At 43.4% G+C, this 26,826-nt stretch overlaps 1 protein-coding gene across 2 annotated transcripts in view; it reads right to left on the minus strand.

The window, feature by feature from the left end:
- The window catches only part of SLC9A3 (solute carrier family 9 member A3), a 147,489-nt gene that overhangs the window by 12,677 nt on the left and 107,986 nt on the right, over nucleotides 1-26,826 (minus strand). For both annotated transcript variants that reach the window (XM_075334721.1, XM_075334722.1), the window contains exons 10-13: nucleotides 25,164-25,293; nucleotides 24,097-24,212; nucleotides 22,953-23,082; nucleotides 20,586-20,759 (exon numbers count right to left, since the gene is read on the minus strand). In XM_075334721.1, the coding sequence (XP_075190836.1) occupies nucleotides 20,586-20,759; nucleotides 22,953-23,082; nucleotides 24,097-24,212; nucleotides 25,164-25,293 (550 nt within the window). The remainder of the gene's footprint in view (nucleotides 1-20,585; nucleotides 20,760-22,952; nucleotides 23,083-24,096; nucleotides 24,213-25,163; nucleotides 25,294-26,826) is intronic.

The following is a 26,826-nucleotide window of genomic DNA, read 5'->3' on the forward strand; positions in this document are numbered from 1 at the left end:
CGTCACATAGCTGGCTGTCCTGCTGCTTCTAACATAGATTTGTAACTGTCTAACTATGTAATAGATTTGTACATGTAGAGTCTGTATAACTGTCACATAGCTATCTGTCCTGCTGCTTCTAACATAGATATGTAATTCTCTAACAATGTAATAGATTTTGTAAATGTAAAGTCTGTGTAACTCTGTCACATAGCTGGCTGTCCTGCTGCTTCTGACATAGATATGTAACTGTCTAACTATGTAACCGATTTTGTAAATGTAGAGTCTGTGTAACTTCATCACATAGCTGACTGTCCTGCTACTTCTAACATAGATATGTAACTGTCTAACCATGTAATAGATTTGTAAATGTAGAGTCTGTGTAACTTCGTCACATAGCTGTCTGTCCTGCTGCTTCTGACATAGATATGTAACTAGATAAAAACAAAAAAGTGAGCCAGAGTATGAGATGGTATACATGGAGCTTGTGAGCTCATGTTCACACTGGCCATAAGACAAAGAGAAACCAAGGGAAAAATTGTGAAAACATACCCTGCTGTAACTAAATAAAAGCATAGTGCATATAAACATAGGGTACTTAGTAAACACTGTTTTTGATATAAAAAAAAACATAAAGATATCCCAACGACAAGGTGTACACAGTGGGGATAGTACCTACACTCTCTAATATTAAAACCTTACCATGGGTCTAAAATAGGCCTCAATGTGGCTAAGGGCTCACTTTTTTATTTTTATGTAGTTTTCTTTGTATTCAGTACAAATAGGGTGTGGCCCTCCCTCTTAGTGAGCCGGGCATTTCATTCTGTGCATCCCCCTGACTGTGTGTGTCCTGTTGGGACCCGGTCACTCTCAGCCCTTAGTCACATTGAGGCCTATTTTAGACCCATGGTAAGGTTTTAATATTAGAGAGTGTAGGTACTATCCCAACTGCGTACACCTTGTCGTTGGTGGGATAGCTTTATGCTTTTTTTGATCAAAAACAGTGTTTACTAAGTATCCTATGTTTATATGCACTATGCTTTTATTTAGTTACAGCAGGGTATGTTTTCACAATTTTTCCCTTGGTTTCTCTTTATAGATATGTAGCTGTCTAACTATGTAACAGATTTTGTAAATGTAGAGTCTGTGTAACTTCGTCACATAGCTGGCTGTCCTGCTGCTTCTAACATAGATATGTAACTGTCTATGTAACAGATTTTGTAAATGTAGAGTCTGTGTAACTTCATCACATAGCTGGCTGTCCTGCTGCTTCTAACATAGATATGTACCTGTCTAACTATGTAACAGATTTTGTAAATGTAGAGTCTGTGTAACTTCGTCACATAGCTGGCTGTCCTGCTGCTTCTGACATAGATATGTAACTGTCTAACAATGTAATAGATTTGTAAATGTAGAGTCTGTGTAACTCCTCCACATAGCTGGCTGTCCTGCTGCTTCTAACATAGATATGTAACTGTCTAACTATGTAACAGATTTTGTAAATGTAGAGTCTGTGTAACTTCGTCACATAGCTGGCTGTCCTGCTGCTTCTAACATAGATATGTAACTGTCTATGTAACAGATTTTGTAAATGTAGAGTCTGTGTAACTTCATCACATAGCTGGCTGTCCTGCTGCTTCTAACATAGATATGTAACTGTCTAACTATGTAACAGATTTTGTAAATGTAGAGTCTGTGTAACTTCGTCACATAGCTGGCTGTCCTGCTGCTTCTGACATAGATATGTAACTGTCTAACAATGTAATAAACAATGTAATAGATTTGTAAATGTAGAGTCTGTGTAACTCCTCCACATAGCTGGCTGTCCTGCTGCTTCTAACATAGATATGTAACTGTCTAACTATGTAACAGATTTTGTAAATGTAGAGTCTCTGTAACTTCGTCACATAGCTGACTGTCCTGCTGCTTCTAACATAGATTTGACACCACACTGTTCCTGGCTGTGCGACCTCTGTCCGCTCCCCACCCTATTTTTTATTAGTATTAGGGATAGCAGCAGGTAGGAAAGTAAAGTTGTACAAGATGATAAAGTGTTTAGAGGGAGAAAGCCACCCAAGTCTTCAGGAAGGGCTGAAATGTATGAGATTGTAGATATAGAGGAAAGTACAAGTGAAGGAAGATTATGTCACTGAGGCGGAAGTGAAGGATTTATTGTCAGAATGTCATATCCATCGGTTACACCATGGTATATACAGTATTGCGCAGCAAATACCCTTCATCAGACATATAGGCTATGTTCACTGCATTGGGTTAAGAAAGCAAAGGTGTGGGGTGAGATTCTCCAAACAAGGAAAACCAGGATCCATCTATATCAAGGCCTGTGGCTTACTTTGAAATCTGCCTTTGGCAGCTGATGAGGAACGCATGTTATCTACTGGGGCACGTCGCTGAAGCTACTAAATTTGTAAGTATGGACACTTGTGCCATTAGCAATGTCCTTCCCATTATATTTATATTTGAAAAAGCAGTCACAAGGATGCAATAGGATACAGAGGAAGAACAGCAACTTCTACATGTTGATCCTGGTGTTATTGGGAACCTTCAAGGTCCATGTTATATGCAGCAGGATGTTGAAGAGGAGCAGCAGCAGTAAATGGACATGGAGAGGGACACAGAGTTATTGCAAGCAAAAGCAGAGGACAAGGCTGGCAGTCACAGTGAATAGGTAAAAGGGATCCAAGGTGTGGGGTGGGATTCTCCAAACAAGGAAAACCAGAATCTATCTATATCAAGGCCTGTGGGTTACTTTGAAAATCTGCCTTTGGCATCTGATGAGTGATGCATGTTGTCTACTTGGGGCCCTTTGATGAGGCTACTAAATTTATAAGTATGGACAATTGTGCCATTAGCAATGTCCTTCCCATTACAGTCAAATGAAAAAGTTTGGACACCCCTATTAATGTTAACCTTTATTCTTTATAACAATTTGGGTTTTTGCTATTTCAGTTTCATATATCTAATAACTGATGGACTGAGTAATATTTCTGGATTGAAATGAGGTTTATTGTACTAACAGAAAATGTGCAATCAGCATTTAAACAAAATTTGACCGGTGCAAAAGTATGGGCACCCTTATCAATTTCTTGATTTGAACACTCCTAACTACTTTTTACTGATTTACTAAAGCACTAAATTGGTTTTGTAACCTCATTGAGCTTTGAACATCATAGGCAGATGTATCCAATCATGAGAAAAGGTATTTAAGGTGGCCACTTGCAAGTTGTTCTCCTATTTGAATCTCCTATGAAGAGTGGCATCATGGGCTCCTCAAAAGAACTCTCAAATGATCTGACAACAAAGATTATTCAACATAGTTGTTCAGGGGAAGGTACAAAAAGTTGTCTCAAAGATTTAAACTGTCAGTTTCCACTGTGAGGAACATAGTAAGGAAATGGAAGAACACAGGTACAGTTCTTGTTACGCCCAGAAGTGGAAGGCCAAGAAAAATATCAGAAAGGCAGAGAAGAAGAATGGTGAGAACAGTCATGGACAATCCACAGACCACCTCCAAAGACTTGCAGCATCATCTTGCTGCAGATGGTGTCACTGTGCATCGGTCAACCATACAGCGCACGTTGCACAAGGAGAAGCTGTATGGGAGAGTGATGCGAAAGAAGCCGTTTCTGCAAGCACGCCACAAACAGAGTCGCCTGAGGTATGCAAAAGCACATTTGGACAAGCCAGTTACATTTTGGAAGAAGGTCCTGTGGACTGATGAAACAAAGATTGAGTTGTTTGGTCATACAAAAAGGCGTTATGCATGGAGGCAAAAAACACAGCATTCCAAGAAAAGCACTTGCTACCCACAGTAAAATTTGGTGGAGGTTCCATCATGCTTTGGGGCTGTGTGACCAATGCCGGCATCGGGAATCTTGTTAAAGTTGAGGGTCGCATGGATTCAACTCAGTATCAGCAGATTCTTGACAATAATGTGCAGGAATCAGTGACGAAGTTGAAGTTACGCAGGGGATGGATATTTCAGCAAGACAATGATCCAAAACACCGCTCCAAATCTACTCAGGCATTCATGCAGAGGAACAATTACAATGTTCTGGAATGGCCATCCCAGCCCCCAGACCTGAATATCATTGCACATCTGTGGGATGATGTGAAGCGGCTGTCCATGCTCGGCGACCAGCAAACTTAACTGAACTGGAATTGTTTTGTAAACAGGAATGGTCAAATCTACCTTCATCCAGGATCCAGTAACTCATTAAAAGCTACAGGAAGCCACTAGAGGCTGTGATTTTTGCAAAAGGAGGATCTACAAAATATTAATGTCACTTTTATGTTGAGGTGCCAATACTTTTGCACCGTTCAAATTTTGTTTAAATGTGTATTGCACATTTTCTGTTGGTACAATAAACCTCATTTCAATCCAGAAATATTACTCAGTCCATCAGTTATTAGATATATGAAACTGAAATAGCTGTTGCAAAAACCCAAATTGTTATAAAGAAAAAAGGTTAACATTAATAGGGGTGCCCAAACTTTTTCATATGACTGTATATTTATATTTGAAAAAGCAGTCACAAGGATGCAATAGGATACAGAGGAAGAACAGCAACTTCTACATGTTGATCCTGGTGTTATTAGGGACCTTCGAGGTCCATGTTACATGCAGCAGGATGTTGAAAAGAAGCAGCAGCAGTAAGTGGACATAGAGGGGGACACTGAGTTATTCCAAGCACAAGCAGAGGACAAGGCTGACAATTAGAGTCAAATGGATAAGGATAACAACAATGGTGTTCTATATGATGCCCTGATCCTGACTCCATGGACTTCTGGCTTAGCGGATTGAACCAGTGGCAAGATCTCCTTATCTATCCCGTTATATTGTATACTTCTATACTATGCATTTGCTGCTACTTCCGATTGACAGCTATACTGTACTGCTGCAGGGAAATCTACTCTGTGTAGGGTAAATAAACCTGAAACTGTTCCCTAAAAATGGGATAATTTTTGCACCGCTTTTTAAAAAGCTATTTCTTCATCATTTTCCAAACAGCTGCTCACAAAAAAATGGATAATTTTTGGACTCCTTATTTAACAACTATTGCTTCTTCATTTAACAAACAACAAACCTGTTCCTAATCCAGGGATCATTTTTACACCACCCTTTGTTAAAAAGCCCATGACAGTTGGCTACCTTTGTTATCACCCATTTAGCCATATTTTGAGGTAACTTTGACATTACTAGTGTTTGACACTACTGTGTTTGTGTTAAAACAAAGGGGTTGGATACACACGTCTTTTCAGGGCATTTAGAGGCTTTGGGGTACTTGGGATACGCAGCAAATTGATCTACTGTGGAGTAAACCCTTGAGAAAAACTTGTTGATGATGGTAAATTCCAATTTCTAAATATTCACTCATCTACCAATCATCAAAGCGAAACTGTATCAGATTGTAGATAGGGAGGAAAGCATCAGATTGTAGATAGGGAGGAAAACATCAGATTGTAGATAGGGAGGAAAGCATCAGATTGTAGATAGGGAGGAAAGCATCAGATTGTAGATAGGGAGGAAAGCATCAGACTGTAGATAGGGAGGAAAGCATCAGATTGTAGATAGGGAGGAAAGCATCAGACTGTGGATCGGGAGGAAAGCATCAGATTGTAGATAGGGAGGAAAGCATCAGACTGTAGATAGGGAGGAAAGCATCAGACTGTAGATAGGGAGGAAAGCATCAGATTGTAGATAGGGAGGAAAGCATCAGACTGTAGATAGGGAGGAAAGCATCAGATTGTAGATGGGGAGGAAAGCATCAGATTGTAGATAGGGAGGAAAGCATCAAACTGTGGATCAGGAGGAAAGCATCAGACTGTAGATAGGGAGGAAAGCATCAGACTGTAGATAGGGAGGAAAGCATCAGATTGTAGATAGGGAGGAAAGCATCAAACTGTGGATCAGGAGGAAAGCATCAGATTGTAGATAGGGAGGAAAGCATCAGACTGTAGATAGGGAGGAAAGCATCAGACTGTAGATAGGGAGGAAAGCATCAAACTGTGAATCAGGAGGAAAGCATCAGACTGTAGATAGGGAGGAAAGCATCAGACTGTAGATGGGGAGGAAAGCATCAGACTGTAGATAGGGAGGAAAGCATCAGACTGTGGATAGGGAGGAAAGCATCAGATTGTAGATGGGGAGGAAAGCATCAAACTGTGGATCAGGAGGAAAGCATCAGACTGTAGATAGGGAGGAAAGCATCAGACTGTAGATAGGGAGGAAAGCATCAGACTGTAGATAGGGAGGAAAGCATCAGATTGTAGATAGGGAGGAAAGCATCAGATTGTAGATAGGGAGGAAAGCATCAGATTGTAGATAGGGAGGAAAGCATCAGACTGTAGATAGGGAGGAAAGCATCAGATTGTAGATGGGGAGGAAAGCATCAGACTGTAGATGGGGAGGAAAGCATCAGACTGTAGATGGGGAGGAAAGCATCAGACTGTAGATAGGGAGGAAAGCATCAGACTGTAGATAGGGAGGAAAGCATCAGATTGTAGATGGGGAGGAAAGCATCAGACTGTAGATGGGGAGGAAAGCATCAGACTGTAGATGGGGAGGAAAGCATCAGATTGTAGATAGGGAGGAAAGCATCAGATTGTAGATAGGGAGGAAAGCATCAGATCGTAGATAGGGAGGAAAGCATCAGACTGTAGATAGGGAGGAAAGCATCAGATTGTAGATGGGGAGGAAAGCATCAGACTGTAGATGGGGAGGAAAGCATCAGACTGTAGATAGGGAGGAAAGCATCAGATTGTAGATGGGGAGGAAAGCATCAGACTGTAGATAGGGAGGAAAGCATCAGACTGTAGATAGGGAGGAAAGCATCAGACTGTAGATAGGGAGGAAAGCATAAGATTGTAGATAGGGAGGAAAGCATCAGATTGTAGATAGGGAGGAAAGCATCAGACTGTAGATGGGGAGGAAAGCATCAGACTGTAGATGGGGAGGAAAGCATCAGATTGTAGATGGGGAGGAAAGCATCAGATTGTAGATAGGGAGGAAAGCATCAGACTGTGGATCAGGAGGAAAGCATCAGACTGTAGATAGGGAGGAAAGCATCAGACTGTAGATAGGGAGGAAAGCATCAGATTGTAGATAGGGAGGAAAGCATCAGACTGTGGATAGGGAGGAAAGCATCAGACTGTGGATAGGGAGGAAAGCATCAGATTGTAGATAGGGAGGAAAGCATCAGACTGTAGATGGGGAGGAAAGCATCAGATTGTAGATAGGGAGGAAATCATCAGACTGTAGATGGGGAGGAAAGCATCAGATTGTAGATGGGGAGGAAAGCATCAGACGTGGATAGGGAGGAAAGCATCAGACTGTAGATAGGGAGGAAAGCATCAGACTGTGGATAGGGAGGAAAGCATCAGATTGTAGATAGGGAGGAAAGCATCAGACTGTGGATAGGGAGGAAAGCATCAGACTGTAGATGGGGAGGAAAGCATTAGACTGTAGATGGGGAGGAAAGCATCAGACTGTGGATAGGGAGGAAAGCATCAGATTGTAGATAGGGAGGAAAACATCAGATTGTAGATAGGGAGGAAAGCATCAGATTGTAGATAGGGAGGAAAGCATCAGATTGTAGATAGGGAGGAAAGCATCAGACTGTAGATAGGGAGGAAAGCATCAGATTGTAGATAGGGAGGAAAGCATCAGACTGTGGATCGGGAGGAAAGCATCAGATTGTAGATAGGGAGGAAAGCATCAGATTGTAGATGGGGAGGAAAGCATCAGATTGTAGATAGGGAGGAAAGCATCAAACTGTGGATCAGGAGGAAAGCATCAGACTGTAAATAGGGAGGAAAGCATCAGACTGTAGATAGGGAGGAAAGCATCAGATTGTAGATAGGGAGGAAAGCATCAAACTGTGGATCAGGAGGAAAGCATCAGATTGTAGATAGGGAGGAAAGCATCAGACTGTAGATAGGGAGGAAAGCATCAAACTGTGGATCAGGAGGAAAGCATCAGACTGTAGATAGGGAGGAAAGCATCAAACTGTGGATCAGGAGGAAAGCATCAGACTGTAGATAGGGAGGAAAGCATCAGACTGTAGATGGGGAGGAAAGCATCAGACTGTAGATAGGGAGGAAAGCATCAGACTGTGGATAGGGAGGAAAGCATCAGATTGTAGATAGGGAGGAAAGCATCAGACTGTAGATAGGGAGGAAAGCATCAGACTGTAGATAGGGAGGAAAGCATCAAACTGTGGATCAGGAGGAAAGCATCAGACTGTAGATAGGGAGGAAAGCATCAGACTGTAGATGGGGAGGAAAGCATCAGACTGTAGATAGGGAGGAAAGCATCAGACTGTGGATAGGGAGGAAAGCATCAGATTGTAGATGGGGAGGAAAGCATCAAACTGTGGATCAGGAGGAAAGCATCAGACTGTAGATAGGGAGGAAAGCATCAGACTGTAGATAGGGAGGAAAGCATCAGACTGTAGATAGGGAGGAAAGCATCAGATTGTAGATAGGGAGGAAAGCATCAGATTGTAGATAGGGAGGAAAGCATCAGATTGTAGATAGGGAGGAAAGCATCAGACTGTAGATAGGGAGGAAAGCATCAGACTGTAGATAGGGAGGAAAGCATCAGATTGTAGATGGGGAGGAAAGCATCAGACTGTAGATAGGGAGGAAAGCATCAGACTGTAGATAGGGAGGAAAGCATCAGATTGTAGATAGGGAGGAAAGCATCAGACTGTAGATGGGGAGGAAAGCATCAGACTGTAGATGGGGAGGAAAGCATCAGATTGTAGATGGGGAGGAAAGCATCAGACTGTAGATGGGGAGGAAAGCATCAGACTGTAGATGGGGAGGAAAGCATCAGACTGTAGATAGGGAGGAAAGCATCAGACTGTAGATAGGGAGGAAAGCATCAGATTGTAGATGGGGAGGAAAGCATCAGACTGTAGATAGGGAGGAAAGCATCAGACTGTAGATAGGGAGGAAAGCATCAGATTGTAGATAGGGAGGAAAGCATCAGACTGTAGATGGGGAGGAAAGCATCAGACTGTAGATGGGGAGGAAAGCATCAGATTGTAGATAGGGAGGAAAGCATCAGATTGTAGATAGGGAGGAAAGCATCAGATCGTAGATAGGGAGGAAAGCATCAGACTGTAGATAGGGAGGAAAGCATCAGATTGTAGATGGGGAGGAAAGCATCAGACTGTAGATGGGGAGGAAAGCATCAGACTGTAGATAGGGAGGAAAGCATCAGATTGTAGATGGGGAGGAAAGCATCAGACTGTAGATGGGGAGGAAAGCATCAGACTGTAGATAGGGAGGAAAGCATCAGACTGTAGATAGGGAGGAAAGCATCAGATTGTAGATAGGGAGGAAAGCATCAGATTGTAGATAGGGAGGAGAGCATCAGACTGTAGATGGGGAGGAAAGCATCAGATTGTAGATGGGAAGGAAAGCATCAGATTGTAGATAGGGAGGAAAGCATCAGACTGTGGATCAGGAGGAAAGCATCAGACTGTAGATAGGGAGGAAAGCATCAGACTGTAGATAGGGAGGAAAGCATCAGATTGTAGATAGGGAGGAAAGCATCAGACTGTGGATAGGGAGGAAAGCATCAGACTGTGGATAGGGAGGAAAGCATCAGATTGTAGATAGGGAGGAAAGCATCAGACTGTAGATGGGGAGGAAAGCATCAGATTGTAGATAGGGAGGAAATCATCAGACTGTAGATGGGGAGGAAAGCATCAGATTGTAGATGGGGAGGAAAGCATCAGACTGTGGATAGGGAGGAAAGCATCAGACTGTAGATAGGGAGGAAAGCATCAGACTGTGGATAGGGAGGAAAGCATCAGATTGTAGATAGGGAGGAAAGCATCAGACTGTGGATAGGGAGGAAAGCATCAGACTGTAGATGGGGAGGAAAGCATCAGACTGTAGATGGGGAGGAAAGCATCAGACTGTGGATAGGGAGGAAAGCATCAGACTGTAGATAGGGAGGAAAGCATCAGATTGTAGATAGGGAGGAAAGCATCAGACTGTGGATAGGGAGGAAAGCATCAGACTGTGGATAGGGAGAAAAGCATCAGACTGTAGATAGGGAGGAAAGCATCAGACTGTAGATAGGGAGGAAAGCATCAGACTGTAGATAGGGAGGAAAGCATCAGACTGTAGATAGGGAGGAAAGCATCAGACTGTGGATAGGGAGGAAAGCATCAGACTGTAGATAGGGAGGAAAGCATCAGACTGTAGATAGGGAGGAAAGCATCAGACTGTAGATAGGGAGGAAAGCATCAGACTGTAGATAGGGAGGAAAGCATCAGACTGTAGATAGGGAGGAAAGCATCAGACTGTAGATGGGGAGGAAAGCATCAGACTGTAGATGGGGAGGAAAGCATCAGACTGTGGATAGGGAGGAAAGCATCAGACTGTGGATAGGGAGGAAAGCATCAGACTGTAGATAGGGAGGAAAGCATCAGACTGTGGATAGGGAGGAAAGCATCAGACTGTGGATAGGGAGGAAAGCATCAGACTGTGGATAGGGAGGAAAGCATCAGACTGTAGATAGGGAGGAAAGCATCAGACTGTAGATGGGGAGGAAAGCATCAGACTGTAGATAGGGAGGAAAGCATCAGACTGTAGATGGGGAGGAAAGCATCAGATTGTAGATGGGGAGGAAAGCATCAGATTGTAGATAGGGAGGAAAGCATCAGACTGTGGATCGGGAGGAAAGCATCAGACTGTGGATCGGGAGGAAAGCATCAGACTGTGGATAGGGAGGAAAGCATCAGATTGTAGATAGGGAGGAAAGCATCAGATTATGGATAGGGAGGAAAGCATCAGATTGTAGATAGGGAGGAAGGCATCAGACTGTAGATGGGGAGGAAAGCATCAGATTGTAGATAGGGAGGAAAGCATCAGATTGTAGATAGGGAGGAAAGCATCAGATTGTAGATAGGGAGGAAAGCATCAGATTGTAGATAGGGAGGAAAGCATCAGATTATATATAGGGAGGAAAGCATCAGATTGTAGATAGGGAGGAAAGCATCAGATTGTAGATAGGGAGGAAAGCATCAGATTGTAGATAGGGAGGAAAGCATCAGATTGTAGATAGGGAGGAAAGCATCAGATTATATATAGGGAGGAAAGCATCAGATTGTAGATAGGGAGGAAAACATCAGATTGTAGATAGGGAGGAAAACATCAGATTATATATAGGGAGGAAAGCATCAGATTGTAGATAGGGAGGAAAGCATCAGATTGTAGATAGAGAGGAAAGCATTAGATTGTAGATAGGGAGGAAAGCATCAGACTGTGGATCGGGAGGAAAGCATCAGACTGTAGATAGGGAGGAAAACATCAGATTATATATAGGGAGGAAAGCATCAGATTGTAGATAGGGAGGAAAACATCAGATTGTAGATAGGGAGGAAAGCATCAGATTATATATAGGGAGGAAAGCATCAGATTGTAGATAGGGAGGAAAGCATTAGATTGTAGATAGGGAGGAAAGCATCAGATTATATATAGGGAGGAAAGCATCAGATTGTAGATAGGGAGGAAAGCATCAGATTGTAGATAGGGAGGAAAGCATCAGATTATATATAGGGAGGAAAGCATCAGATTGTAGATAGGGAGGAAAGCATTAGATTGTAGATAGGGAGGAAAGCATCAGACTGTGGATCGGGAGGAAAGCATCAGATTGTAGATGGGGAGGAAAGCATCAGATTGTAGATGGGGAGGAAAGCATCAGATTGCAGATGGGGAGGAAAGCATCAGATTGTAGATAGGGAGGAAAACATCAGATTGTAGATAGGGAGGAAAGCATCAGACTGTAGATAGGGAGGAAAACATCAGATTATATATAGGGAGGAAAGCATCATATTGTACATAGGGAGGAAAGCATCAGATTGTAGATAGGGAGAAAAGCATCAGACTGTGGATAGGGAGGAAAACATCAGATTGTAGATAGGGAGAAAAGCATCAGATTGTAGATAGGGAGGAAAGCATCAGATTGTAGATGGGGAGGAAAGCATCAGATTGTAGATAGGGAGGAAAACATCAGATTGTAGATGGGGAGGAAAGCATCAGATTGTAGATAGGGAGGAAAACATCAGATTGTAGATAGGGAGGAAAGCATCAGATTGTAGATAGGGAGGAAAACATCAGATTATATATAGGGAGGAAAGCATCAGATTATATATAGGGAGGAAAACATCAGATTGTATATAGGGAGGAAAGCATCAGATTGTAGATAGGGAGGAAAACATCAGATTGTAGATAGGGAGGAAAGCATCAGATTGTAGATAGGGAGGAAAACATCAGATTGTAGATAGGGAGGAAAGCATCAGACTGTGGATAGGGAGGAAAGCATCAGACTGTAGATGGGGAGGAAAGCATTAGACTGTAGATGGGGAGGAAAGCATCAGACTGTGGATAGGGAGGAAAGCATCAGATTGTAGATAGGGAGGAAAACATCAGATTGTAGATAGGGAGGAAAGCATCAGATTGTAGATAGGGAGGAAAGCATCAGATTGTAGATAGGGAGGAAAGCATCAGACTGTAGATAGGGAGGAAAGCATCAGATTGTAGATAGGGAGGAAAGCATCAGACTGTGGATCGGGAGGAAAGCATCAGATTGTAGATAGGGAGGAAAGCATCAGATTGTAGATGGGGAGGAAAGCATCAGATTGTAGATAGGGAGGAAAGCATCAAACTGTGGATCAGGAGGAAAGCATCAGACTGTAGATAGGGAGGAAAGCATCAGACTGTAGATAGGGAGGAAAGCATCAGATTGTAGATAGGGAGGAAAGCATCAAACTGTGGATCAGGAGGAAAGCATCAGATTGTAGATAGGGAGGAAAGCATCAGACTGTAGATAGGGAGGAAAGCATCAGACTGTAGATAGGGAGGAAAGCATCAAACTGTGGATCAGGAGGAAAGCATCAGACTGTAGATAGGGAGGAAAGCATCAAACTGTGGATCAGGAGGAAAGCATCAGACTGTAGATAGGGAGGAAAGCATCAGACTGTAGATGGGGAGGAAAGCATCAGACTGTAGATAGGGAGGAAAGCATCAGACTGTGGATAGGGAGGAAAGCATCAGATTGTAGATAGGGAGGAAAGCATCAGACTGTAGATAGGGAGGAAAGCATCAGACTGTAGATAGGGAGGAAAGCATCAAACTGTGGATCAGGAGGAAAGCATCAGACTGTAGATAGGGAGGAAAGCATCAGACTGTAGATGGGGAGGAAAGCATCAGACTGTAGATAGGGAGGAAAGCATCAGACTGTGGATAGGGAGGAAAGCATCAGATTGTAGATGGGGAGGAAAGCATCAAACTGTGGATCAGGAGGAAAGCATCAGACTGTAGATAGGGAGGAAAGCATCAGACTGTAGATAGGGAGGAAAGCATCAGACTGTAGATAGGGAGGAAAGCATCAGATTGTAGATAGGGAGGAAAGCATCAGATTGTAGATAGGGAGGAAAGCATCAGATTGTAGATAGGGAGGAAAGCATCAGACTGTAGATAGGGAGGAAAGCATCAGACTGTAGATAGGGAGGAAAGCATCAGATTGTAGATGGGGAGGAAAGCATCAGACTGTAGATAGGGAGGAAAGCATCAGACTGTAGATAGGGAGGAAAGCATCAGATTGTAGATAGGGAGGAAAGCATCAGACTGTAGATGGGGAGGAAAGCATCAGACTGTAGATGGGGAGGAAAGCATCAGATTGTAGATGGGGAGGAAAGCATCAGACTGTAGATGGGGAGGAAAGCATCAGACTGTAGATGGGGAGGAAAGCATCAGACTGTAGATAGGGAGGAAAGCATCAGACTGTAGATAGGGAGGAAAGCATCAGATTGTAGATGGGGAGGAAAGCATCAGACTGTAGATAGGGAGGAAAGCATCAGATTGTAGATAGGGAGGAAAGCATCAGACTGTAGATGGGGAGGAAAGCATCAGACTGTAGATGGGGAGGAAAGCATCAGATTGTAGATAGGGAGGAAAGCATCAGATTGTAGATAGGGAGGAAAGCATCAGATCGTAGATAGGGAGGAAAGCATCAGACTGTAGATAGGGAGGAAAGCATCAGATTGTAGATGGGGAGGAAAGCATCAGACTGTAGATGGGGAGGAAAGCATCAGACTGTAGATAGGGAGGAAAGCATCAGATTGTAGATGGGGAGGAAAGCATCAGACTGTAGATGGGGAGGAAAGCATCAGACTGTAGATAGGGAGGAAAGCATCAGACTGTAGATAGGGAGGAAAGCATCAGATTGTAGATAGGGAGGAAAGCATCAGATTGTAGATAGGGAGGAGAGCATCAGACTGTAGATGGGGAGGAAAGCATCAGATTGTAGATGGGGAGGAAAGCATCAGATTGTAGATAGGGAGGAAAGCATCAGATTGTAGATAGGGAGGAAAGCATCAGATTGTAGATAGGGAGGAAAGCATCAGATTGTAGATAGGGAGGAAAGCATCAGACTGTGGATAGGGAGGAAAGCATCAGATTGTAGATAGGGAGGAAAGCATCAGACTGTAGATAGGGAGGAAAGCATCAGACTGTAGATAGGGAGGAAAGCATCAAACTGTGGATCAGGAGGAAAGCATCAGACTGTAGATAGGGAGGAAAGCATCAGACTGTAGATGGGGAGGAAAGCATCAGACTGTAGATAGGGAGGAAAGCATCAGACTGTGGATAGGGAGGAAAGCATCAGATTGTAGATGGGGAGGAAAGCATCAAACTGTGGATCAGGAGGAAAGCATCAGACTGTAGATAGGGAGGAAAGCATCAGACTGTAGATAGGGAGGAAAGCATCAGACTGTAGATAGGGAGGAAAGCATCAGATTGTAGATAGGGAGGAAAGCATCAGATTGTAGATAGGGAGGAAAGCATCAGATTGTAGATAGGGAGGAAAGCATCAGACTGTAGATAGGGAGGAAAGCATCAGACTGTAGATAGGGAGGAAAGCATCAGATTGTAGATGGGGAGGAAAGCATCAGACTGTAGATAGGGAGGAAAGCATCAGACTGTAGATAGGGAGGAAAGCATCAGATTGTAGATAGGGAGGAAAGCATCAGACTGTAGATGGGGAGGAAAGCATCAGACTGTAGATGGGGAGGAAAGCATCAGATTGTAGATGGGGAGGAAAGCATCAGACTGTAGATGGGGAGGAAAGCATCAGACTGTAGATGGGGAGGAAAGCATCAGACTGTAGATAGGGAGGAAAGCATCAGACTGTAGATAGGGAGGAAAGCATCAGATTGTAGATGGGGAGGAAAGCATCAGACTGTAGATAGGGAGGAAAGCATCAGATTGTAGATAGGGAGGAAAGCATCAGACTGTAGATGGGGAGGAAAGCATCAGACTGTAGATGGGGAGGAAAGCATCAGATTGTAGATAGGGAGGAAAGCATCAGATTGTAGATAGGGAGGAAAGCATCAGATCGTAGATAGGGAGGAAAGCATCAGACTGTAGATAGGGAGGAAAGCATCAGATTGTAGATGGGGAGGAAAGCATCAGACTGTAGATGGGGAGGAAAGCATCAGACTGTAGATAGGGAGGAAAGCATCAGATTGTAGATGGGGAGGAAAGCATCAGACTGTAGATGGGGAGGAAAGCATCAGACTGTAGATAGGGAGGAAAGCATCAGACTGTAGATAGGGAGGAAAGCATCAGATTGTAGATAGGGAGGAAAGCATCAGATTGTAGATAGGGAGGAGAGCATCAGACTGTAGATGGGGAGGAAAGCATCAGATTGTAGATGGGGAGGAAAGCATCAGATTGTAGATAGGGAGGAAAGCATCAGATTGTAGATAGGGAGGAAAGCATCAGATTGTAGATAGGGAGGAAAGCATCAGATTGTAGATAGGGAGGAAAGCATCAGACTGTGGATCAGGAGGAAAGCATCAGACTGTAGATAGGGAGGAAAGCATCAGACTGTAGATAGGGAGGAAAGCATCAGATTGTAGATAGGGAGGAAAGCATCAGACTGTGGATAGGGAGGAAAGCATCAGACTGTGGATAGGGAGGAAAGCATCAGATTGTAGATAGGGAGGAAAGCATCAGACTGTAGATGGGGAGGAAAGCATCAGATTGTAGATAGGGAGGAAATCATCAGACTGTAGATGGGGAGGAAAGCATCAGATTGTAGATGGGGAGGAAAGCATCAGACTGTGGATAGGGAGGAAAGCATCAGACTGTAGATAGGGAGGAAAGCATCAGACTGTGGATAGGGAGGAAAGCATCAGATTGTAGATAGGGAGGAAAGCATCAGACTGTGGATAGGGAGGAAAGCATCAGACTGTAGATGGGGAGGAAAGCATCAGACTGTAGATGGGGAGGAAAGCATCAGACTGTGGATAGGGAGGAAAGCATCAGACTGTAGATAGGGAGGAAAGCATCAGATTGTAGATAGGGAGGAAAGCATCAGACTGTGGATAGGGAGGAAAGCATCAGACTGTGGATAGGGAGAAAAGCATCAGACTGTAGATAGGGAGGAAAGCATCAGACTGTAGATAGGGAGGAAAGCATCAGACTGTAGATAGGGAGGAAAGCATCAGACTGTAGATAGGGAGGAAAGCATCAGACTGTGGATAGGGAGGAAAGCATCAGACTGTAGATAGGGAGGAAAGCATCAGACTGTAGATAGGGAGGAAAGCATCAGACTGTAGATAGGGAGGAAAGCATCAGACTGTAGATAGGGAGGAAAGCATCAGACTGTAGATAGGGAGGAAAGCATCAGACTGTAGATGGGGAGGAAAGCATCAGACTGTAGATGGGGAGGAAAGCATCAGACTGTGGATAGGGAGGAAAGCATCAGACTGTGGATAGGGAGGAAAGCATCAGACTGTAGATAGGGAGGAAAGCATCAGACTGTGGATAGGGAGGAAAGCATCAGACTGTGGATAGGGAGGAAAGCATCAGACTGTGGATAGGGAGGAAAGCATCAGACTGTAGATAGGGAGGAAAGCATCAGACTGTAGATGGGGAGGAAAGCATCAGACTGTAGATAGGGAGGAAAGCATCAGACTGTAGATGGGGAGGAAAGCATCAGATTGTAGATGGGGAGGAAAGCATCAGATTGTAGATAGGGAGGAAAGCATCAGACTGTGGATCGGGAGGAAAGCATCAGACTGTGGATCTGGAGGAAAGCATCAGACTGTGGATAGGGAGGAAAGCATCAGATTGTAGATAGGGAGGAAAGCATCAGATTATGGATAGGGAGGAAAGCATCAGATTGTAGATAGGGAGGAAGGCATCAGACTGTAGATGGGGAGGAAAGCATCAGATTGTAGATAGGGAGGAAAGCATCAGATTGTAGATAGGGAGGAAAGCATCAGATTGTAGATAGGGAGGAAAGAATCAGATTGTAGATAGGGAGGAAAGCATCAGATTATATATAGGGAGGAAAGCATCAGATTGTAGATAGGGAGGAAAGCATCAGATTGTAGATAGGGAGGAAAGCATCAGATTGTAGATAGGGAGGAAAGCATCAGATTGTAGATAGGGAGGAAAGCATCAGATTATATATAGGGAGGAAAGCATCAGATTGTAGATAGGGAGGAAAACATCAGATTGTAGATAGGGAGGAAAACATCAGATTATATATAGGGAGGAAAGCATCAGATTGTAGATAGGGAGGAAAGCATCAGATTGTAGATAGAGAGGAAAGCATTAGATTGTAGATAGGGAGGAAAGCATCAGACTGTGGATCGGGAGGAAAGCATCAGACTGTAGATAGGGAGGAAAACATCAGATTATATATAGGGAGGAAAGCATCAGATTGTAGATAGGGAGGAAAACATCAGATTGTAGATAGGGAGGAAAGCATCAGATTATATATAGGGAGGAAAGCATCAGATTGTAGATAGGGAGGAAAGCATTAGATTGTAGATAGGGAGGAAAGCATCAGATTATATATAGGGAGGAAAGCATCAGATTGTAGATAGGGAGGAAAGCATCAGATTGTAGATAGGGAGGAAAGCATCAGATTATATATAGGGAGGAAAGCATCAGATTGTAGATAGGGAGGAAAGCATTAGATTGTAGATAGGGAGGAAAGCATCAGACTGTGGATCGGGAGGAAAGCATCAGATTGTAGATGGGGAGGAAAGCATCAGATTGTAGATGGGGAGGAAAGCATCAGATTGCAGATGGGGAGGAAAGCATCAGATTGTAGATAGGGAGGAAAACATCAGATTGTAGATAGGGAGGAAAGCATCAGACTGTAGATAGGGAGGAAAACATCAGATTATATATAGGGAGGAAAGCATCATATTGTACATAGGGAGGAAAGCATCAGATTGTAGATAGGGAGAAAAGCATCAGACTGTGGATAGGGAGGAAAACATCAGATTGTAGATAGGGAGAAAAGCATCAGATTGTAGATAGGGAGGAAAGCATCAGATTGTAGATGGGGAGGAAAGCATCAGATTGTAGATAGGGAGGAAAACATCAGATTGTAGATGGGGAGGAAAGCATCAGATTGTAGATAGGGAGGAAAACATCAGATTGTAGATAGGGAGGAAAGCATCAGATTGTAGATAGGGAGGAAAACATCAGATTATATATAGGGAGGAAAGCATCAGATTATATATAGGGAGGAAAACATCAGATTGTATATAGGGAGGAAAGCATCAGATTGTAGATAGGGAGGAAAACATCAGATTGTAGATAGGGAGGAAAGCATCAGATTGTAGATAGGGAGGAAAACATCAGATTGTAGATAGGGAGGAAAGCATCAGATTGTAGATAGGGAGGAAAACATCAGATTGTAGATAGGGAGGAAAGCATCAGATTGTAGATAGGGAGGAAAACATCAGATTATATATAGGGAGGAAAGCATCAGATTGTAGATAGGGAGGAAAGCATTAGATTGTAGATAGGGAGGAAAGCATCAGACTGTAGATGGGGAGGAAAGCATCAGATTGTAGATAGGGAGGAAAACATCAGATTGTAGATAGGGAGGAAAGCATCAGATTGTAGATAGGGAGGAAAACATCAGATTGTAGATAGGGAGGAAAGCATCAGATTGTAGATAGGGAGGAAAACATCAGATTATATATAGGGAGGAAAGCATCAGATTGTAGATAGGGAGGAAAGCATCAGATTGTAGATGGGGAGGAAAGCATCAGACTGTGGATAGGGAGGAAAGCATCAGATTGTAGATAGGGAGGAAAGCATCAGACTGTAGATGGGGAGGAAAACATCAGATTGTAGATGGGGAGGAAAGCATCAGATTGTAGATGGGGAGGAAAGCATCAGACTGTAGATGGGGAGGAAAGCATCAGACTGTAGATAGGGAGGAAAGCATCAGATTGTAGATAGGGAGGAAAACATCAGATTGTAGATAGGGAGGAAAGCATCAGATTGTAGATAGGGAGGAAAGCATCAGACTGTAGATGGGGAGGAAAGCATCAGACTGTGGATAGGGAGGAAAGCATCAGATTGTAGATAGGGAGGAAAGCATCAGACTGTAGATGGGGAGGAAAACATCAGATTGTAGATGGGGAGGAAAGCATCAGATTGTAGATGGGGAGGAAAGCATCAGATTGTAGATGGGGAGGAAAGCATCAGATTATAGATGGGGAGGAAAGCATCAGATTGCAGATAGGGAGGAAAACATCAGATTATATATAGGGAGGAAAGCATCAGATTGTAGATAGGGAGGAAAACATCAGATTGTAGATAGGGAGGAAAGCATCAGATTGTAGATAGGGAGGAAAACATCAGATTATATATAGGGAGGAAAGCATCAGATTATGGATAGGGAGGAAAGCATCAGATTATATATAGGGAGGAAAACATCAGATTATATATAGGGAGGAAAGCATCAGATTATGGATAGGGAGGGAAGCATCAGATTGTAGATAGGGAGGAAAGCATCAGATTATGGATAGGGAGGAAAGCATCAAATTGTAGATAGGGAGGAAAACATCAGATTATATATAGGGAGGAAAGCATCAGATTATGGATAGGGAGGAAAGCATCAGATTGTAGATAGGGAGGAAAACATCAGATTATATATAGGGAGGAAAGCATCAGATTATGGATAGGGAGGAAAGCATCAGATTGTACATAGGGAGGAAAACATCAGATTATATATAGGGAGGAAAGCATCAGATTATGGATAGGGAGGAAAGCATCAGATTGTAGATAGGGAGGAAAACATCAGATTATATATAGGGAGGAAAGCATCATATTGTAGATAGGGAGGAAAGCATCAGATTGTAGATAGGGAGGAAAGCATCAGATTGTAGATAGGGAGGAAAACATCAGATTATATATAGGGAGGAAAGCATCAGATTATGGATAAGGAGGAAAGCATCAGATTGTAGATAGGGAGGAAAGCATCAGATTGTAGATGGGGAGGAAGGCCCATGAGGAGCAATGAGGGATAACAGAGGCTGGTTATCAGTGCACAGAAAGAGGGGTTAATGCACACTATAGGGGGCTTGAAAATCAATGAAGGAATCAAGATCTTAAGACTGAATCTTTTTTAACTTGAAGTAAAAAACTAAAATATGTAAAATAAATCATATGAAACTTGCCCATGGAGCAAAAAACAGCAGCATGACTACTGACACTCGTGCTATTATTTCATTTCTGCTTACCCTCTGTCCTCGATCTCGTTTGTAATTCTTATTTATATGTTTCGTTTGCTTGCGACCAAATTTAGTTGACTTGAAGGACTCCAGACGCTTCTTCATTGTCCTCTGGAATATCTCCTTAGACTGGGCCTCTTCGTCATCTATGGTGACTTCATGACGGCTGTAGAGGTGTTTTTGCTGCCGAAACACAAAACAATATAAAAAATATATAGATAGATAGATATACATACATAAATATATATATATATATATATATATATATATATATTCAACCCCCTGCAGATTTAGCAGGTTTGACAAGATGCAAATAAGTTAGAGCCTGCAAACTTCAAACAAGAGCAGGATTTATTAACAGATGCATAAATCTTACAAACCAACAAGTTATGTTGCTTAGTTAAATTTTAATAAATTTTCAACATAAAAGTGTGGGTCAATTATTATTCAACCCCTAGGTTTAATATTTTGTGGAATAACCCTTGTTAGCAATTACAGCTAATAATCGTCTTTTATAAGACCTGATCAGGCCGGCACAGGTCTCTGGAGTTATCTTGGCCCACTCCTCCATGCAGATCTTCTCCAAGTTATCTAGGTTCTTTGGGTGTCTCATGTGGACTTTAATCTTGAGCTCCTTCCACAAGTTTTCAATTGGGTTAAGGTCAGGAGACTGACTAGGCCACTGCAACACCTTGATTTTTTCCCTCTTGAACCAAGCCTTGGTTTTCTTGGCTGTGTGCTTTGGGTCGTTGTCTTGTTGGAAGATGAAATGATGACCCATCTTAAGATCCTTGATGGAGGAGCGGAGGTTCTTGGCCAAAATCTCCAGGTAGGCCATGCTATCCATCTTCCCATGGATGCGGACCAGATGGCCAGGCCCCTTGGCTGAGAAACAGCCCCACAGCATGATGCTGCCACCACCATGCTTGACTGTAGGGATGGTATTCTTGGGGTCGTATGCAGTGCCATCCAGTCTCCAAACGTCACGTGTGTGGTTGGCACCAAAGATCTCGATCTTGGTCTCATCAAACCAAAGAACCTTGAACCAGTCTGTCTCAGAGTCCTCCAAGTGATCATGAGCAAACTGTAGACGAGCCTTGACATGACGCTTTGAAAGTAAAGGTACCTTACGGGCTCGTCTGGAACGGAGACCATTGCGGTGGAGTACGTTACTTATGGTATTGACTGAAACCAATGTCCCCACTGCCATGAGATCTTCCCGGAGCTCCTTCCTTGTTGTCCTTGGGTTAGCCTTGACTCTTCGGACAAGCCTGGCCTCGGCACGGGTGGAAACTTTCAAAGGCTGTCCAGGCCGTGGAAGGCTAACAGTAGTTCCATAAGCCTTCCACTTCCGGATGATGCTCCCAACAGTGGAGACAGGTAGGCCCAACTCCTTGGAAAGGGTTTTGTACCCCTTCACAGCCTTGTGACCCTCCACGATCTTGTCTCTGATGGCCTTGGAATGCTCCTTTGTCTTTCCCATGTTGACCATGTATGAGTGCTGTTCACAAGTTTGGGGAGGGTCTTAATTAGTCAGAAAAGGCTGGAAAAAGAGATAATTAATCCAAACATGTGAAGCTTATTGTTCTTTGTGCCTGAAATACTTCTTAATACTTTAGGGGAACCAAACAGAATTCTGGTGGATTGAGGGGTTGAATAATAAATGACCCTCTGAATAAACTTTTCACAATTTAAAAAAAAAAAATAAATAAATAAAATAAATAAATAACATTCTTTTTTGCTGCATTTCACACTTCCAGGCTGATCTACAGTCCAAATGTCACAATGCCAAGTTAATTCCGAATGTGTAAACCTGCTAAATCTGCAGGGGGTTGAATACTACTTGTAGGCACTGTATATACAGGGTGGTCCAAAAGTAGGTGGGCAGTATGTGTAATAGAGTTATCAAACATGGTGTAAAGTGAAACTGACCCAGTTGCCCTTAGCAACCAATCATATTCCACTTTTCATTCTTCACAGACTCTTTGGAAGATGAAAGGTGGAATCTGATTGGTTGCTAAGGGCAACTGAGTCAGTTTCACTTTACACCATGTTTGATAACCCTATTACACATACTGCCCACCTACTTTTGGACCACCCTGTATATATATATATATATATATATATATATCATACAGTTGTACATTTATGTGGCTAAATCTAAATTAGCTCGCCTCCAAGAGGTGTAGAGCCGGCTCTCTAGTGCCCCCTATTGGAGGTATGTACTCAGAGGACAAGCGCAAATTTACATTCCCTGTCCCTAAAAGCAATGTCCAGGCCTATAGGTCTCCCTAAGCCAACTTGGTGGTCACAACAAGGAGAAATGGCGACCTCCGGACCGGTGTGTAATAAAGCGTGGAACGTCTCGTGACGCACCTGTTTTCTTGGTTTGTACAGATACTGCTGCAGAGTATGATGGCTCAGCATATCCTCTAGATCCCGCACGCTTTTCCTCCGCTGCTCCAGAGCCTGCATGTCCAGGCACACCGCGCTAACGTTCTCTCTTCTAAAACACAAAATACAAGTAGGAGTCAAGATTCCCCAAACACCTAACTGCAGTTGTTTTATTATACCGATGGAGAGCAATCACTTTTTATCTTCCCAGTTTTTTGCATGACTAGTCTTACTTTTTTTAATTATTTGGATATTTGAAGTTTATCTCTACTAGTCTGCTTGTTAGTCTCCTTTGATCACATGTTGTGGGGTGGCCAATCACATCTGCTCCCCTCCTGTGTATGCTGTCTGCACACTTCTATTAATGCCAGCTATAGTTTATCTAAGCTGGTCTGGTGAAGTGTTGTGATCCAGACTATCTGCTTATTGTGATATTTATTGCTGTGTATGGTTGTGGTGTTAACTCTTGTTGCCACATCCCTGCTCTTGTTTTTATCCTGAGTCTCTCACTGTTTGTTCCTATGAGTTTGCAGTGTGGCAGAGTTTTGGATTCCCCCTGTCTGTCTTTATCTGTGTTTCCATTTCACTCCTGCACCTTCCTACCTTGGTGGGGAATCAGATTAGTTCTGGTCAAGAGCATAGCCAAACACAAGACTCAGTCATCTCCATCATTAGGGGTAACCCTGAGGTTCGGGATAGCCTAGGGACCCCTATAGTGAGGGATAGCATAGGAGCTCTTGTCCTCGCTATCCTAACAGTCACCATGTGACACACATTTTCGAAAACCCACAGTAAAATCCACAAGATTTGAGATTTTACTTCCCCCAAAAAACTTAACCCCTTACAGACAGGACGATTTTCCGTTTTTCACTTTTGCGCCCCCCTCCCCCTTTATTTCAAGAGCCATAACTTGTGGCATTACTGTATATAGAAGAAATCAAAATCTCCTATGAATGCTGGTTGCGTAATTCTGCTTCTATGGGGGGGGGGGGGGGCGTCGATCGTCTTCACAGATTTGATCAGTTTGGGTTTTTTCAGTTTGATATCATTTGTTGATTGTGGTTATTGTTTCCAGTGGAGGAAAAATAAAGTTAATGACATATGTGAGAAAAGGGAAGCAGCTTACAAGAAGAAAGAAACGGAGGGTTCAGACACGGACGGACGCGGGCTGCTGAAATCAACGTTCGCCATATTCTCCATGCTCGGTGAGCGGATAAAAGCCAAGGAGCCTCTGCGCTCTCCCTGCAGAATGACAAAGAGATTAAACCTTTTTAAAAAATGTTTTTAACAGAAAGCGCTATTCCCCCCAAAAAACAAGTTATCCCCCATAGCAGGGGAATACCAGCCCCAGCTGTCAGGCTTAAGCTGCGTTTAACCCTTATTACCCGCGAATCACGGAAATTGGGAAGAGCCGGGTAAAGTGCTGCAATTGTCACATCTAATGGATGAGACAATCCTGGGCAGCTGGAGGCTGCTATTTTTAGGCTGGGGGCCCCAATAAGCCTGGGTCTCCCCAGACTGAGAATACCAGCCCCCAGCTGTCCACTGTATCATGGCTGTTTATCAAAATTGGTGGGGACTGATCCCTGTTTTGTTTATTTATTTAAATAATTCTTAAAAAAGCCACATGCGGTTCCCCTTTTTTGATACACAGTCAAGATAAGCGCACGGCTGGGGGCTGCAGCCTGTTGCTGTACGCTTTATCTTTGCTGGGTATCATAATATGGAGGGATGTGATGACTTTATTTATTTATTTATGTTTACTGTACGATACTGACCCGCAGACAGCGCCTGTGATTGGTTGCAGTCAGATGCTGTCACACAGACTGGGGGCTCATCTGATTGCAACCAATCTCAGATGCCAGTGGGCGGGGAAAGTAGTGCATATGCATGAGCCTACTGAGCGGCCCAAGAAGTGAATGAGCTGCTGCGGGAGCAGATAGAGCCGCGCTGAAGCCTCGATTTGTATAATGTGCTTGTTTCATTCTTATTTTCTTTAATTTCCTTATTTACCTAGTTGCCGGATCCGGATAAAACCACGCGGATCTGGACTTTTACAGTCCTGGTCCTCCCATCACTACTGACAACCAGTCATAACAAATACAGCACTGACAACCAAATATGAGACCGATGACGAATAATCATCAGCGACGATGAAGCCAGAAGTGACACAGCAGCCACGCATTCCCGTACCTCGGCCACGTAACTTATAGCGTCCTTTATATTCAGCTCATGGAAGACATTGAGGATCCGGTCCTGGGTTTTTTGGGCTGATTTTCTCATGAATATTTTGCTCATAAATTTTGCATCAAATTTTGCAATCCTAGAAAAAAAAAACAGATTACTCGGCGTTATGACAGACGGATAATATATTGCACAGGAAAAATACATCCACAGTGAGCGCCGGGGTAGGGAGCCATCTCCATTGGGGTCTTAGGGAACCCCCCCACCAGTAAACATCCTAAAGAAATGCCAGAAATGTCTCCAGGAGGGTCTCCCCTTCCGGCCAAGTTCACACTTGTAAAAATGCTGCTTTTTTCCGCTACGTTTTTCTGTACCAAAATACACAACAGTGATTTGCTGATTATTGTGTTTTTGCAGTGATTTTGATTGCATTTTCCACTTTTTTTAAAAAAATTTGTTTACAGTTTCCAGTGCAGAAATGCTGGAAATCTGCACCTAAAAACACAATTCTTTGCACATGTGTTTGTTTTGTTTTTTTTCAACTCCCCACAAAACGCCCCAAAAATTGCCCAATTCATCGGCTTCTTTGAACACGGGTTGGGCCAGAGTTTTCATGATTCACATTGTGAACTCTTAGGCTATTTGCCCACGGGAGCTTTTTGCTGCAGAGTTTGCCGCGGAAAATCTGCAAAATTATCTGGATTTTCCAGAAAAATCCGCAGGTTTTAGCATGTACAGACACTCCCCATGTTACCCTATGGGACATGGGGAGTGTCTGTGTCCACGCTGCGGATAGTGTGGCTGCGGAATCTCCTGCGGATGTCCCGCAGCCGCACCTAACTGCATGTCCATTATTCCTGCGGAATTACCTGCGGACATCCCGGCCCTCCGCTATGGAGATAGAGGCCGGGACGTCCGCAGGTAATTCGCAGGTAAGTCCGCATGTTTACCGCTGCAAGATCGCTGGAATCCCGCAGCTAAAAATAGCTGCGGATCGCCGGCGGGCAGCTGCGAGAAACATGCGGCCGTACCTGCGGATACATCCGCAGGTACGATCTCCCGTGGGCACATAGCCTTAGGCCATGTGTGATTGCTGCAGATTTGGTGCAAAATTTTCTGTATGAAATCTGCACCTTCCAGCAGAAAAATTCAGCAAAAAAATGCAACAAAATGCATGCATTTTTGGTGCTTTTTTGCTGCTTTTTTGTGCATTTTTTTCAAGTTGTTTTTGCCATGCGTTTTTTTTAATGAAATCAATGGCTTGAAGTGCTAAAAAGCACAACAAAAAACACACCAATTAATATGCTGCAAAATCTGCAAGGAAAAAAGAAGCAACGTGCGCACAGCACTTCAGAATTCTCATTGACTTTGCTGGCTCCATGCAGATTTTGGTGCAGATTTGTCAAAAAAAAAAAATGCACTGTGTGCACATAGCCTTAAAGGCAGTGGATTTTTTGCACGTGGGAAACACCTCATATACTGGATATACACTATATGGGGGCAGGCAGTCTGTGTCACACTAATGCTTTGTTTTCTGCTTCTAAACTTAAGGCCCCGTTACACGCAACGACGTATCTAACAGTATATCGCCGGGGTCACGGATTCCGTGACGCACATCCGGCATCGTTAGTGACGTCGTTGCGTGTGACACGCACGAACGACAGTTAAAGAT

This window comes from Anomaloglossus baeobatrachus, chromosome 2 (assembly GCF_048569485.1).
Source record: "Anomaloglossus baeobatrachus isolate aAnoBae1 chromosome 2, aAnoBae1.hap1, whole genome shotgun sequence".
Lineage (NCBI taxonomy): Eukaryota > Metazoa > Chordata > Amphibia > Anura > Aromobatidae > Anomaloglossus > Anomaloglossus baeobatrachus.